This window comes from Podarcis raffonei, chromosome 12 (genome assembly GCF_027172205.1).
Source record: "Podarcis raffonei isolate rPodRaf1 chromosome 12, rPodRaf1.pri, whole genome shotgun sequence".
In the NCBI taxonomy this organism is placed as follows: domain Eukaryota; kingdom Metazoa; phylum Chordata; class Lepidosauria; order Squamata; family Lacertidae; genus Podarcis; species Podarcis raffonei.
The window spans coordinates 10001331-10018158 of NC_070613.1; the positions used below are offsets into that span (position 1 = coordinate 10001331).

At 45.5% G+C, this 16828-nt stretch overlaps 1 protein-coding gene across 6 annotated transcripts in view; it reads left to right on the plus strand.

Annotated features, from left to right (window-relative positions):
* LOC128424082 (sodium channel protein type 5 subunit alpha-like) overlaps positions 1-11354 on the plus strand; it is a 207287-nt gene extending 195933 nt beyond the window's left edge. For 5 of the 6 annotated variants that reach the window (XM_053409898.1, XM_053409897.1, XM_053409894.1 and 2 more), the window contains 5 exons: positions 3459-3512; positions 4404-4545; positions 6658-6758; positions 8153-8423; positions 9155-11354. In XM_053409898.1, coding sequence (XP_053265873.1) covers positions 3459-3512; positions 4404-4545; positions 6658-6758; positions 8153-8423; positions 9155-10380 — 1794 coding nt within the window. In that variant the 3' untranslated portion in view covers positions 10381-11354. The remainder of the gene's footprint in view (positions 1-3458; positions 3513-4403; positions 4546-6657; positions 6759-8152; positions 8424-9154) is intronic. The other variant, XR_008332921.1, reaches the window with a different exon arrangement.
* Positions 11355-16828: the final 5474 nt, after the last annotated feature.

A 16828-nucleotide genomic window follows, 5' to 3' on the forward strand; every position in this document is an offset into this window, starting at 1 on the left:
ACTGTTTATAAACCTCAACTGAAGCTGAGTCCACCACTACCTACGGCAGCCCATACCACTGTTGAACAGCTCCTACCGTCATAAGGTTTTTCCTAATGTTTAGTTGGAAGCTCTGCTTATTAGGAGGCGAGTCTCACTAAACTCAGCAGGACTTACTTCCAAGTAAACATGCTCAGGATACAGTGGTCTGTGTCTTTTGAACATGCTCCAGCCTCACCAAGGCTGCGGACACACAGTAGTTTGTTAAGCAGGTTGGGAGTTGTTGCTCTATAAAAGGCAAACTACGGTTCCCAGGACTCTTTGAGTGAAGTCATGTGCTTCAGATGTCCTTTACATACATGGCATGTTTGTAGGCTAAGTGAGGAATGGCTGTTCTTTGTATCTGTGATACAGCACTGCAGGCTGAGTATAACCTTGCACCTGTTATTCAGGCCTGATCCTGCTTCTCCCTTGATGGTCACCATGCCACTAAGTTCTTCTCTATATGATTCCCCCCCCCTTAATGACACATCTCCTTGCTCACCTGCCCACTTTGCAGGATGCAGAAAGGATGGAGAGATTGGAAAGAGCATTTTGGGTTCAGCCCTCCCAGTTCATTCAACTTCCTTGGGAAACGTTGGCTTTCTTTCTTCTTCATCTTCCAAGGAGACAGGGTTGCTTAGAAAGTGTGTGGGTGATGATGCCGAATGAAATTCCAGAAGTCAGAGAGGGGGCTGAGCAGGATTTCCTGTGGACATATGAAGCTGCCTTATGCTGACGCAGACCATTGGCTGGGACATGTCGCCCAGTACTGTGTGCTCAAACTGGCAGCTGCTTAGGCATATAGGTCTTGCTTAGCTCTGCTGCGTGAAGATCCTTTTATTCAAGGGTGGGGGGCCTTCTTAAGACCGGGGATTGCTTTCCCCCAAGAGGAGCCTCTTGTGGGCCCTGTGCTGGTGGCAGGCAAAGGCCAGAGGCAAAAGCAGACAGAGGAATAGATGTGACTCTTGCCTTTATACAGTAAACTACAGTATAATCTTGCAAAAATCAGAGGTTTTTGCAAAAGCATTTGAGCAAGGCTGGTGAAGGTGTGGCACCAGGGAGTGGAGGTGCTGTCTGGAAAGAGTGCTAAGGGCCAGGTAGAAAAGCCTAGGGGGCCACGTTCAGGCTGTGGGCCCAAGGCTCCTCACCCCTGCTTTAATGAAGGGACCAGAGGTTGAGCTGGGATCTCATGTCTGCAAAGCATATGCTCTACCTCTGAGCTACAGCCTCTCTGTTAGGCAAGAGACCAGACCAGACGGCAGTGCATAGGACCAAGAAACTATTCCCCATTGCACTGGAACAGACATAGTTCCATACCATACTATTTCTCAGCTTTCCCAAACAATGTTATTGGCCTTGGAGGTAAAGTTCACAAGAGCTGATCTTGCTCTATCAAAGTCATAGATAGATGAGATTTAAGGTTTTGCAACCAGCTTTGGTAAGTGGTGGTGATAACATAGTAGACAAGGGGGTTGTTTGTTTCCTACACAGGCAGGGACAACCACCAGCCCTATGGGGTGATTTAGGCTTGCCCACTCCCATACCTGGCCCATTGGCCTCCTGGGCCAAAGCATAACTTGACCCCTTTCAGGCACAAACTTGAGGTCACTGCCTTCCTCGGTTGCTTATCTGGTCTTGTTTTGTTTTAGTTTGATTGAGTTAGCCACAGTCTGATGGCACATGCCTTCTATGCAATAGCCTAATCATCAGCTGTAAGCGAGACCCCAAGATGAATTTATCAGCAGTTAAGTCTCATCCCAACACACCAGCCTATAACTAATTTCAATAGCAGACAGTATTTTAGCTGGACCTGTGCCATGCAGGACAATATCACACAACACTCCCATAAAGATCTTACCACCTTCAGATCTGGTCTGTAAGTGGTTACTAATTCCCCCGTAATTTTATTTCCCTCCCAGTTACGTTTCCCACCCCTGTCTTTCACGATATCACCACTTCTTTGCAGAAGTGTCTTGCGAAGGATTCCAGAAGCCTAACTGAGCTCTGGATTATCTTACTACTAGGCTCCTCAGGAGTTGGGGGGGGGGGGAGAAGGGGAGGGGAGCTGGATGGGACAAAACAGCTTTATAATTGACAGCTCTGCCATCCAACAATGCCTTATTACCATCCAGATCAGCTCATGAACTGCAATTGTGAAGTTCAGAAATTGTCGGGTTCTTTCTTTTTTCAATGCTAAACGTCCCGTTTATAGTCCAGCTGGAATCTTGGCCAAATCATGCCCCCAGATGGGAATGCCATGCAGAGATGGAAGATTGCTTTGCCAATGGGAGAGAGCTGTGAGGAAAGATTAGAGCAATTTGGAAAGTGAGTGCTCCACAGAGCAGGCAGTTCAGCCTCTTTCTCCTTCTCCTAACCTCTTTTGGGTAAGAGAGTCGGCTTTTAAGTGGGAAGGGACTAGAAGAGGCTCAGGTTGCCACCCGCAGGATTATGGAAACATTGGGAAGCAACTATTAAACCACCTGTAAAAGGGATCAATAGTACAGGATTAAATCATCATTTGTTTCAGTGAAACAAGCTGCTGTATCGCCTCAGGCCTCTCAACCCTCCTTTTTCATATTATGAATGTCGGTTCCAAAAAGCACACTCAGGTTTTACTGAGGGAGGCTGGTGCATTAGAGGAAATGAGGCAATGCAGCTCCAAACCTCAGCCAGCTTTCACGTTCCCTGCCTTCTCACTTACATCCAGTCCAGGGGGTGTCAGTACCTGTCACAGTCCTTCTCCTCCTTAGTTTCAGTGTTTCCCCTTGCGCAACTCAGCAGGGATGGGGGGATGGATGACAAAACTAGGACTGGTTGGCTCTGCCTGTCATTGGCTCTAGTGCCCCCTACTGTTGGCCTCCCAGCCCTCTCACCTACCAATACCAATGGACATCAGCCACACAGGTAGGAAGTATGTGTGCCATTACAAACCAGGGTGCTACTTAGGGCAAAGCAGACTGCCTCTCCTGTTTCCTCCCTTCTCCCTATCACACACATACCAGTGTTTCAGATCGCAGGTGATTACCCCAGAATTCATCCCACTGCCACCCCACCCAGTCCCAGCAAACACCATGCTGCCTCTGACCCACACCATGGCTGTTCAGTGGGGCAGCGAGAAGAGGATGGCAGCCTTCTGTGAACTTTCTTGAGCTAACTTGTCTTAGGATCTAAGCCGCTGCCTGTTAAGTTAAAAGCTTGCTTTCAGTCATTAAACAAGCGTCCCCCATAATAGAAGACAACCTGCTCAATAGCTAACTCTGTTCCTTTACATAATCCAAAATTCATGGGGTGGTTTGGTTTTTTTTTATTGTATTAACAGTGAAAAATATTTCCCCCCACATAATAGTGCAAATAAGGTACAAAGCTATAAAGTAACCATTAACGCAAATGCATATTATGATTGTCTTAATTACATGCATTGCTTTTCTTTTTCCTAGGCAACTTTTAAAGGTTGGATGGAAATTATGTATGCTGCGGTGGATTCACGAGAGGTGGGCTGCTCAGATAAAGGACTTTGGTCTACTAACGTCTTGCATTATTTTATTTCTTTGTATGGTGTTTGAACCAGTGTCTCCTGCTTGCCAGTAATGTACACAATCTACTGGGAAGTTCTCCTGCAAAGCCCCCATCAAAATAAATGGGAGCTGCACAGAAAAGCCAAGGTGACTCATTCTGAGCACCCTACATTGTACTAAAAGGGGAGCTTCATGAGTGACGCTCATTGATGAGGCTTGGGCAGAAGATTTTTCCAGTGAATCATTCTCACTTCTGCTCATGTTTTAGCATCAATTTGGACTTTTCTTCTTATACTAATTTTTTTTTGATGATGTGTGTTATTTAGTTTACTACTTAATCATGCTTTAATTGGCAACTAGAAACACCAAAGTCCCTCCCTTGATAATGGATAAAAAGATCTTGCAAAAATGTAGTGAGTCTTGAAATTTGGACTGTTTTAGCATTAACCCCTTTTTTAACAGAAGAGACACATTAAATGCAATTAGCCCCATTGGAAGAAATAGCCATCAGGCTAGCATAATTAAAACTCAGTTCACACAACAAATATGCATACACTCATCATGTGGAGATAGTTGTGCCCACTGGCTAAGGCCCTCCACCAACTCCCAACTGAAGGCCGAGACATTTGTGATGAGCAAATACTGTCATTTGAAAAAAGAGTTTTTTAAGTAATTCTTTTCAGATGTCATAGGCTATGCAGTAGGTGAGGCTTGGTATCCACCTAGCAGCCAAATAATTTCTCTGAGCTGCATAGAATGCGTTGTCCATTTCAAAGTAGGAAACACACACCTTGGTTTTAGTTTAGGATGCCAGTGGACATTCATCACCCTTTCTTTGTTTTCTCCATGTTGTTGGTTTTTTTGCAGCGTGAGGAGCAGCCCGTCTGGGAATATAACTTGTACATGTACCTCTACTTTGTGATCTTTATCATCTTTGGCTCCTTCTTCACTCTGAATCTCTTCATCGGTGTTATCATTGACAATTTCAATCAGCAAAAGAAAAAGATAAGTAACACCTTGTCAACCAGGCAGCCGTGAGTTGTGGAAGTGGGGCAGGGATGTCCATAGCTCAGTGGTGGACCATGGTCTTTGCCCAATATCCAATCCCTCCCGTCTCTGGTTGGAAGCATCAGGTAGCAGGTAGACCTCCGCCTGAAAGACACAAGAGCCCTGCAGCTGGGTCAAGCCAATAACCCATCTAGTCCAGCATCCCCTTCTTACATTGGCCAATCAGATGCCCATTATGAGAAGCCTGAAAGCAGGACCTGAGTGCGCAATGATGCAAGACTGCCAGGACAGTGATTGGGTAGGGTTCCTCCTCCCCTTGTGATCTGGTTAATTCTTAGAGGCCAGAGTAGTTGTCCATCCAGCCCATGATGGTCTACTTCAACCAGCCATGGCTCTCCAGAGTTGTCTCCTCCTCCCTGATCCTTCTAGCTAGAGATACCAGAGATTGAACCTGAGGGCACCTTCTGTGTGCAATGCAAGTGTTCTGCCATTGAGCTGTGGGCTTCTCCCTGTCACCTGTTTTCATTCAACTGCTGGTCAATATGTTGTGATGCACCTATTCCCAAACAAAATACTCAGAAGGGAAAAGACAAAGTCAGTGAGCAGTATCTCCTGAAGTTTACACAAATGACCAAAGAGGACCACAAAAAAAGGAAAGGAAAGAGGTTATATAATTACTTCCATTGTGCAAAATGGTAACAATGAAAGGATGGAGGAAATGCAATCAAGCACTCAGCTAATTGTATGTAGCTATTCCAAAATTGAAATAAACATGGAAATCTTGTGGCCAGTACATAGTCCAAGCCATACTACCCTGAGCTCCTTGGGGAACAGGTGGCATAAAAATGCAATAAATAAATCACTGCTGAAAAACAATGAATTCTAATCTGGTTCTGAAAAATGCTGGCCCAATAATCCGTATCAGTTCCTCCTCTTAGGATGGAGGAATGAATCTGTCTGTTTTGGTTTTTCTCCCTTTCTGTTTTCTAGTCTAACATTCAGTTCACCAAATTTCCCATATGTTTGCAATTTCCATACCACCCCCGTCAAGTCCTCATGAAAATTCATCGGCATTTTACCATTCATTTCTCCTAATGTGGGGTGTATGGGGTGTTAGGGGAGGGGTCATAGGTCTGGTGGAGGACACGTCCTTCCTTCTGTGGTCCCTACCCTGCACTTAGAGAAGAAAAACCCTTATCTTAAACCTCTGCTGCCTTGTGGGATGTATTCAGGAGAAGAAAAGGCGAAGGAGTAAACCCAGTACAAACCCAGAGTGGAGTCCCTAAGGTGCTTAGATGGCGTCTTCTATATCTCCTTCTGGCATTTCCTACAGCCCAGCTGGTGTCAAACGTCTTGCTCTGCTTTCCTTTGGACCACACCAACACGGCCGAGAGGGGGGTCTTGTCACCTGGACAGCCCAGGTCGTCCATACACACTGCCTAGGCTTGTGCTTCAGAGCAGCCACTTCAGTGCTGCTGATGCAGCAATTTGACTTCACCCCAGAGGCGCACACCATTTTCTCTTGCCAGATAGATGCCAGCAACAATCTCCTAATGTGCATATTTTGTATTCAATTTAGCCTTCCGGCAATATTTCCCTTAATACAATGCGTTTTTGTGTATTATTTTCACCAATAATGTGCATTTTTATGTGCACTTCCTTCTCATACACCCATTTTTGGGGCTGGAGAACTGCATTTCAAAATTTAGAGAAGTTTCTTGAAGGAGAGCTGTGCTTGAGTTTATGTATTGCTCTGGGAAGGGCGATTTAGTCACAGACTAACCCCTCTGGTGATATTTCTCGTGGAATTTCATGGTCATCCGCTGGCTGATAACTGATAAGGCAGACAGCACTTCTTCAATTCCATGGAGCTGTTGAATTTTGGTAGGATCAATATCTCAGTAAAAATGGTTAACAAACTTTCTTCGGGATACCTACGCACAGTTTTAATTCTTACTGAGATATAATTAGATAGCTTAATGGTTGCTACCAGGAATGGAGGGAAAGGAAGGGAAGGAAATGGAGACCTTCAGTAATTAAAAATGGTTTTGCTTTCCACAAACAGACATTTCTGCCATCCAAATTAATGTTAGTTTTATCTCCCTATACTTAGGTGGACAAGACATCTTTATGACGGAGGAACAGAAAAAATATTACAATGCCATGAAAAAACTGGGATCCAAGAAACCCCAAAAACCCATCCCACGGCCAGTGGTAAGGCGTTCTGTGGATTTCTTTAGTTGATACCAACTGACCCCTTCCAAAAAATATCCACCAGAATCGTATCCATTGTTGTTATTTATATATTACACATATTTTTACACAAGCATTCTGTCATATTTCTAGAGAGGTTTATAGCACCAATCAAGAAAAAAAATAGTACGTAAATTGAGTTCTATTAAAATATTTTGGAGTTTTCCCATTGAATTGAATGGAAAGTGTTTGGGATAGGGCACTCTGTCACCCAAAAACATGAAGCTATTCTTCCATTCCAAAGAATGCTTTGGACCAACACTGCGGTCCCCCTCTGAGGGTCTTCTGGTGGTTCCCTCACTGCAAGACGCGAAGGTACAGGGAACCAGGCAGAGGGCCTTCTCGGTAGTGGCGCCCTCCCACCAGATGTCAAGGAAATAAACAACTACCTGACTTTTAGAAGACATCTGAAGGCAGCCTTGTTTAGGGAAGTTTTTAATGTTAAATGTTTTATATGTGCTGTGGGCCACCCAGAGTGGCTGGGGTATAACTATTATTATTATTATTATTATTATTATTATTATTATTATTATTATATTATTATTATTATTATTATTATTATTCTTCTTTTCAAATTGCATGATAGGGTTGTCCACCCTGTGACTGCTTCAACCCACAAATATTTGAGGCAGCTGCTAGGACCACAGTCCTCCTGACCACTGCCGCACTTTCATATGGTACTGTGCAAGTGTGAACACTTACAGGAGCTGGTGACAAGGAGGGATGGTGCTGCAGACCTGGCCTCTTGGCAGGGGCACCACTACCATGTACCAGAACAGAGAGCGGGTGGGGAAAGAACACCAGCAGAAGTGCTGAACTGGTTCCACCAGGGCTCCCGAACTGCCTGATGTCGCTGCCACTCCACCCTGACCCTGCACAGTCCCTAGACTTGCCAGGAGCCCACCACTGTGTGCCTAGGTGCCCCTCCCTGCTGGCCACTGCTGAACACCCAAACTGCATAAAAGTTCCATTTCAGGCCCAAATAGGTGCAAACATATGGCACTATCTGAGTTGGCTGCTTTGATCTATTGCAGTAGTTTGCATAAGCTCATCCCCAGTGCCCCGTACCCTATAAAAAAGCATTATTCAGAGTAGTGGTTTGCACGACTCACTAATAACGACACAATAAAATTCAAAACAGTATCAAAATCCAATCAAAACTATTCAGTTTAACTGATGAGCTTGATTCAGGGATACTAGCTTTTCGAAGTCTGATAGTCATTTGTACCTCCAGCACCGCCTGCCTCCCCCACCACTCCCTTATCTCTTGGAAACCCCCTAGGTAACCCCCCCCCCAAGCCATACCACTCATTTTGGGAACCACTGATCTAACGTGTCTTTCTAATATCTTCCAGAACAAGTATCAAGGCTTCATTTTTGATGCCGTCTTGAATCAAGCCTTTGATGTCTGCATCATGCTCCTCATCTGCCTCAACATGGTCACCATGATGGTGGAAACTGATGACCAGAGCCCAGAAAAAGTGAACATCCTTTACAAAATCAACATGGTCTTTGTTGCCATCTTCACTGCAGAGTGCATATTGAAAATGGTGGCTCTGAGGCACTACTATTTCACCAACGGGTGGAACATTTTTGATTTTGTCGTCGTAATTCTATCAATAGTGGGTAAGTCAAACCCTCAACAGATACAGAATTTGGAGTGGTGGATTTGCCTAGATCCACGTGGCCTGATTGGCTTCAGGGGTTAACCACATGTGAATATTTCTTGGGAGCAGTGACACAGGAGCATGCTGACTCGTCTTTGGCCTACTCCAGTGTGTCTGCAGCACATCTGTATAGCAGTTCATGGCCTCTGGGCTTAACCCATGGTGCAGAAGGCCCACCTGTGCTGTTGGTTTCCTCCACAGCGTTTTAGATCACAGGTTACTCAACAGGATGAATGTAAGGGAGCCATGAGCTGGCTCCCAATCGCTATTAGTCATGCTGGCTATACGCTGCCTCCAGGATCAGAAGCAGTATGCAGGGAAAGAACAGTGGGAGAGGGCTATGCTTATGCTCTGCTTATGGCCTGGCCACTGTAGGAAGGAGGATGTTGGCTTAAATAGACCCTTGGTCTGATCCAGCAGGACTCTTCTTGGGTTTATGAACAAGCCTCCTGGTATCCAAAGGCCAACATGTTGAGATGCCCCTGCATGGTTGTGTCAGGGCCCCCCAAAGGAAGGAAAGAAGGCATGCAAGAGCTCAACTGAGCTCTGTGCGGATCCTTACTCGCATACTCAATTGAGCTTCAGCAGGGATGTCCCATTCCCTTAGTTGGTAAACCTGAGGTGCTACTTTCAGCCAAAACGCCATAACCTTTGCTAGTTCACTAACTGGTTATTCCATTTCCCCCCAAGGCTCTGTACTTTCTGACATCATCCAGAAATACTTCTTCTCCCCTACCCTCTTCAGAGTCATTCGCTTGGCTCGGATTGGCCGGATCCTGAGACTTATAAGAGGGGCCAAAGGAATTCGAACTCTTCTCTTTGCCTTAATGATGTCCCTCCCTGCGTTGTTCAACATCGGCCTCCTGCTTTTCCTGGTCATGTTCATTTACGCCATTTTCGGCATGGCCAACTTTGCCTACGTTAAGCAAGAGCATGGGATCGACGACATGTTCAACTTCCAGACGTTTCCCAACAGCATGCTCTGTCTCTTCCAAATCACTACATCTGCCGGCTGGGATGGTCTTCTCAGCCCCATTTTGAACACCGGGCCGCCATATTGTGATCCAAGCCATATCAATACAAATGGCTCGAGGGGAAACTGTGGCAGCCCCGCAGTGGGAATTCTGTTCTTTGTTACTTATATCATTATATCCTTTCTCATTGTTGTAAACATGTACATAGCTATTATTTTAGAGAACTTCAGTGTCGCTACTGAAGAGAGCACAGAGCCTCTAAGCGAGGACGACTTTGATATGTTTTATGAAATATGGGAGAAATTTGACCCCGAAGCCACTCAGTTTATTGAGTACGCCGCGCTTTCCAACTTCGCGGACGCTCTGTCAGAACCTTTACGCATTGCGAAACCAAATAAGATCAAACTCATAGCTATGGACCTCCCCATGGTAAGTGGGGACAGGATCCATTGCTTAGATATTTTGTTTGCTTTCACCAAAAGAGTGCTGGGGGAGTCTGGGGAGATGGACGCCCTCAAGATACAGATGGAGGAGAAATTCATGGCTGCCAACCCCTCAAAGATTTCTTACGAACCCATCACAACCACGCTCAGGCGGAAACAGGAAGAAATTTCTGCCATCGTCATTCAGAGAGCCTATAGGAGCCATCTCTTCCAACGCTCCCTCAAGCAGGCCTCCTTCCTGTACCGCCAAAAAGCCTGCCACCTAGGCGAGGACGCTCCCGAGAGGGAAGGCCTCATCGCGTTCATGATGAGCGAGAACTACGGGAGGCCGATAAACAAGTCAGAAACTCTGTCCTCCACCTCCTTCCCTCCTTCCTACGACAGCGTCACCAGGGGCACCAGCGACAACTTCCAGCTAAGGTTGACCGACTCTAGCAAAAGCGACGAGCATCTAGACGATCAGCTGTCGCCCGACAGAGACAAAGAGTCGATGGTTTAAAAAAAATATATATTGAGTTTTTCATTTAGGACACTTTAAGAATATTGTTTACAGAATGTAACCACACAACAGTTGAAGCAGCCTTGTTAAACATTAGTTGCAAAGGACGCAGGAAGGGAGGTCAGCCCTGAACCAGGGTATGTCAAGGCGTTGGCAGACGTCTAACCTTTCGACCCTTCTCTTTCCAACTTTGCTCAATGTTTATATTTCTATATGCACAGGGAGGGGCCGGGGAGGGGGCCGGGGGGGTTCCAGCACAAGGTCCTGGGGCTGTCCTAGCAGTGGTGTGTTTATGGAGACGCTAGACTGTAACACAGTAAGTACTTTATAACTATACACAGATAAAACCTGACCGCATACTTTTCATTTTAAGGTCTTACTTATATTAGTGTGTTTACTTACGGCAATGTATGACCTTGCATTCTATAATAAGAGAGTGAAGGCGAAGAGAGAGAGAGAGAGAGAGATGGGCGGAGGAATCACGTAGCTCCCGTAGCAGCAATGTAACACTTATTGTATATGTTGTGAATGGTCTTTCATAAATTTATTATATTTGATATTTTTTTACTTAAAAATATATATAAATATATATATAAATATAAATATAAAATTGTCTCCTTTTCCACGGAGATTGATGATGCTAATGGTCTACGTGATGAACTAGGAACCAGAGATGCCGCCCCGCCCCCCCCCAAAATGACGGGAGTTGCTTGCCGAGAAAATTAGGTTGCAAGGCAAAATACTGAGTCAGCAACATTTCTAACCTTGTAATTACCACAGAGACACCCGCCTGGAATCATCAGCCGCTTCCTGGCAGTTGATAACCAAGGGAGCGCAGAAGGAAGGAAGTGACGTCAGATAAAGCAAGACATGGGTTGCATTTTATTTTTATTTTTGTTCTATCCTGCAGGATATTAGACACTAATGGATTCTGCTTGTAAACCTGCCAATAAAAGCACTATTTTTTTACCATGCTTCAAGAATCTGCTTTGCTTCCAGCAAGGGATCTGCTCCGACTCCTTTTCTATATATATAAAAAAAGGCTCGTGGCTTTCGAAAGTTGTCCCCCCCCCCCCCGCCCCCAAAAACGCAGTACCGTGCGGCCCAGACGCTGTCAAAGTGACCGGCTGCTGGGATCTGTTTTCACCGATAATTCCGTTTCAAGCTGAACAAGCTTCGAGTTCATCAGCATTAAATAGTGTTGTTTTTATGAGACCAGACTGGTTAACTGATGTGGAAGAACTGCTATTGACAGCATAAGAGGAGAATTGCCTAAGGAGGTTAAACAAAGGGTTCCTCAACGGCGCAACAGAGGCAGGCTCTCCCCACGTTAAGGAAGTACCATATGAGATTCCCCCGAGTGTAACGAAACGACATCTGGCAATTTTGAGGGCAAAACACCTAATTATAAGGATGATCCCTGCCCTCCGCCCACTTCTCTGAAATTTGATCACTGCGGTTCATTCTAGACATGGTGATATGTGGCGTGATAACTAGGTGCCCAACTGTCTGATGCTGCCTGCGTCTCGTGCTCCTCCATCTTGTCTGAAATGAACCAAGTGCTTCTAAATATAGCATGCAGTTATGTAATTGTGATGACTTTGTGAAAAAGATTAGAACAATTAATCAAGGATAAGAACATTCACAGCAGGGACAGGGGAGCTATGGCTCTCCATATGTTCGACTATGATTCCCATCGTCCCTGGCAAAAACTCCAGCACTAAACATTGCCTTAATTCCTTAACTGAGGTGCCACCACAGAGGAGGCCGTGTCTTATGTTGCCCAGAACTGGATTAAGACCTTTAGAGGCCCAAAGCAAACCTTTTGCTGCCATCACATACATCTAATTCAAATATATATAATAATAACCTGTAACATAAATTGTTAGGGACGCGGGTGGTCCTGTGGGTTAAACCACAGAGCCTAGGGCTTGACAATCAGAAGGTCAGCGGGTTGAATCCCTGCGACGGGGTGAGCTCCCGTTGCTCGGTCCCTGCTCCTGCCAACTTAGCAGTCAATTTGCAAGTAGATAAATAGGTACCGCTCCGGCGGGAAGGTAAACAGCGTTTCAGTGCGCTGCTCTGGTTCGCCAGAAGCAGCTTAGTCATGCTGGCCACATGACCCAGAAGCTGTACTCCGGCTCCCTCGGCCAATAAAGCGAGATGAGCACCGCAACCCCAGAGTCAGCCACGACTGGACCTAATGGTCAGGGGTCCCTTTACCTTTAACATAAATTGTTATTTTTAAAATGAAACAAAACCTACAGTACGATGGAAAATGATGTTTCATTTTCTGTACTTCCACTTTAGTTATATATTTTTTTTAAATCTACTTTTCCTGATTGCAAAGTCTTTGATCAGATCCTCAAAACTAATCTTACATAACACATCTGCTTCTATATTTAGTAGAGATAAGGCATCCATCCTGCTTTGTTACACAGTTGTTCTGTTGGGGTTTTTAGTATACTCGAACAGAGAAAATGAATGTGGCCAGTAATGTGAAAAATCCAACAGTGGGAAATTTATGCGGTGCCCCCCTTCCCTTGATGCCCTAAGCACGTGCTTATTTTGCTTAATCCAGCCCTGATGTCACAACTCAAAGCGTTTCCTCCAGACCTACAAGACAAAGGATCTCCTAGAACCAGGCAGGCTAATACTAGGAGAGGCATTCTGTAGAACAGAAAACAAAACACCATTTCCTGTTCAAAACACATATACATGAGACCTATTCGTGCATGACTCATGTAGGGCCTTGCCAATTCAACAAAGAGACAGGACCACACTTTTAGCCCTGCTCCCAACATGGTTGCATTCTGCAACAGCCCATCCAGTGTGAAATTCCAACACCTGAATAAGGGCTCTGCACAATTGGGCCATGTTGGGTCATTGGGTTCCACTCAGCATAAGGCTGTTCCAGATCGTCCAACTGCAAAAACAGGATTGTAACAGAGGCTACAATAAGTAGGGCACAAAATACCTGCTGTAAAAAAATAATACTACTAAAAACTGCTGTATGCCGTTTATTTGCCTTTTCTGCAGCTGTTTGCAAACTTTGCCACCTTCAGGATAAATGAGTCACAGCCATAGCACTGGATGAGAAGGAGAGCCTAAGACATCTTTGCTGCCTGAGGTGGAACAGCAAATGGTGCCTTTCCCTGGTCCCCAAGCCAAGGTGCTTGGTGCCCATAGGCCAAGGTACAGTCAAGTGAGACAAACAATCGCAGAAGCACCGCTTTCCACTCCCTGGCAGTAAAAACACAGTCATAATAAATTAAAGAACTAACAGTGTCCTGCCCTTTCATGTCACCCAAAATTAGCTGCCTGAGATAGTTGCCACACTTCTCCTAAAATGGACCAGCCCTGTTGCCTAGACAACCAGGTGGCCCTATCACTTCCCCTGCGGTGTTCCAACTCATGGCACTGACTGGGAAGAGAGGAAGGGGCCTAATGGGTGTCTAGGCAATGAAATGATGAACTCCCTTTCTCCTGTGAACTTTGGCACTTTGGGGCAAAAAACCCACAACACAACCCTATTGAGGAAAGTGAAGCAAATTTCACAGCCCCCAATGAGGCTGTGAAACTTATATTTTGGCTAATCATAAGCTGATACCGCAGAACCGCAGACACTGTTCTGCATCCAGGAAATGGAGATTTGATTACATCCTTTTATGAACTGGATACCTTCAGAAGAGGACGCTTTTCTGGTGCCAAATGGCCTGGCTGTCCCAAAAGCTGCAGCAATACCTTTGTGTCTTCTTCTGCAGCTAAATGCAGACCGCTATGGCTCTTGCATCTTAAGAGAAGGTGAATCAATGAATCCTTCTCAGGTAACCCTTTTATCGGGAGGTTAATTGCTACACTTGAAAAAGCTTGCTCTGAAGTGTGTGGTATGATCTATAGAAAGACTTCCATTAATTTTAGGTCACGTTAAACTGAGCTTGTGAAGGATTCCCTCTCCCCCACCCTGGCCCCTACTCTCCCAGTTGCCACTTCTGGAGGTGGGGCTGTGGAAGGAGGAAGCAATGCAGAGCTGGGGCCTTGTCGAGATTTCAGGAGTCTGATCTTCCCTTGCTCAACAGAGCCAAAGGGGCGATAAAACAATAGTCCCAGTTCAAACCAGCAGCCTTAAAAGCAAGCAATTGTGAACATATTTCAAGAGCAGTGATGAGGAAGCTAAGAAGGGGCCTGCAGGATCAGACCAAATATCAACCTACTCCAGCACTGTGACTCCTACAGTGGTCAACCTGGTGCCCCTGGCAAGGCCCCAGGCAAGACTGGTCCCTCTCCTGTCTGGGTTTCCCACCAACAGGTGTTCGGGGGCACCCTTGCAATGGGAAACTGCAACCAGAAATTGTTGCAACCATCGGAGATAGGCCAGAACAACTCATGACTCGACAAGCTCGGTGCAAATCCCTGGTTGTGTTTTGTGACCTGTCAGATAGTGTATGTGTTAAATAAGGAGCACGAGGGAGGGGGGGTGAGGCTGTGGAAACCGAACAGCCGTTGGCAGAGAGCAAACTCAAAATAATAATAATCCTCCAACGGTGCTGATAGCCCCAGGGTGACGAGTGAAGGTGCCGGACTGCAGAGCAGTAGGTAAGCTTTTGTCAGGTCCTCAGTGTGAGCTATTTTTGCAGCCTGACAAGCCAGGAGCTCAAGTAACTTCACATGCCCTGGGCTTGGACTAGTGCTGCGGGAGTGTGTGTGGAATCAATGCCATGCTTGAAAGGACGGTCATTCTTTCCCATGCTCTTTGTACTTGGCACATTCACCCAGGTGCAGAGGTCCTCTTAGGCTTCGATTTCTCACTGGGTTGGGACTTTCCCATTCATATCACAGAGCTTACACGGCGATTAGATTGTATGCATTCGTGCTGATTTGCTTTGTGGGGTTTTTTATGTCTTCCCACAAATCCTTCACAATTCCCTCACATTTCCTGCCACTTTCTTAACCGTAAAAAAAAAATATTTTGTTTATTTTGAAAGTGGATATGTCACAGTAACAGGGAGAGCTTTACTCCACTTTAATTGTGAAAACCTACATTTTTGCTATATGCTTGAATCTCTCCGGCAAAATAATGACGGTCTGCAGGCACCCTCAGTCTGGCAACCATGCTGCAGACATGCCTCCACCTCCGTAACATGTTCCAGCATCCTCTGCAATGCGCTGTGGGGCCATCATGTGCGGCAGACAGCATGCTTGGCCACCAAACACATGTAAAAGAGGCAGACCCAGTCCTTGAGATGTGGCCTGTAGTCCTTGCCCTGCAAAAATTCTACATGTAACACAACAGGCTAAATAAAAGACCCCCTTCCATTAGGAAGGGTGCAATTTCCCCCTCTCCGATGCCAGTCACCTGGCCCACTTTTATAGCTATGCCCCAGTCCTGAATGTCTTTGTGCTTAAAAGCCACACACCGGAGGCACTTTGCCAGCGGATCTGAGTCAGCTACTGTGACTCACCCACATATTTGTACAGACGACCCGGGTCTTCTCCTAGCAAGTGGCTGGTTTTGCTCATCACGGATACAGGCAAGGGTTTTTGTCCCAAGCACTTGTCTCCTTGCTAATCTGCTTGAAGAGTCAGACAGGTCTGCCTGTAAGGCGAATGGCTTATTTATTTCTGAGTGTCGAAGACAACGCGTTGCAGTCATATTCTTATAGCGGAACTCAGGCATAGACAGGGCAACCCAAAGCCTTCTAGCTGGGCTTGCTACCCTATCCCTGTAGAGATGGACATTGTCATGGAAGTCCTAAAGGAGGCTGCCTCTTTGCTTTTCGGGCCAGCTCCTAAGCCTTTAGTCGTGGCCCAACGGCACACAACCACAGGGTTGTTAAGCCTCTCCCATCACTTTATCTCATGGTGGGGTTACTCTTTGGGCAATAGATTTACATTATTTTAAACATTGCATTGCGCTAAAAACATGGAGTACTGCCCCAAACAGCAGCAGTATCCATCTTTTCACTTGCGTATTGGGAATCTCTTTGATGACTCCCAGGGGGCACACGACAATCATAAAAGAAAGTCCAATTCACAATGAAAACATGTACATTTGCAGTTTACAACTGAACAGCTAGCTAGAGCATTGAAACAACCAATGATAAAATTGTGCTAGCAAATCTGTTAAGCAAACAAACATTGCAACATTAAAACCAGATTGTATGGATGGCCTAGGCAAATAAAAAGGTCTTCTCCTGGCTCAAAAAGGACATCAGGTTTTGTGTCAAGTGAATCTTCCTAGGGAGGGCACTGCACAAATGAGATGTCACAACAGAGAGATCCTCCTCTCTCATGACCAGAAACAAAATATTTTAGAAATGCACAATCAAATTGAACAAGTTCCACATAAGTCACAACAAGATATAAACTATAATAAATTTCCACTAAAATTCTGGTTCATTTCATGAGGCTTAAAAAAAATAAAATTAAAAAATTGCAAACGCATATG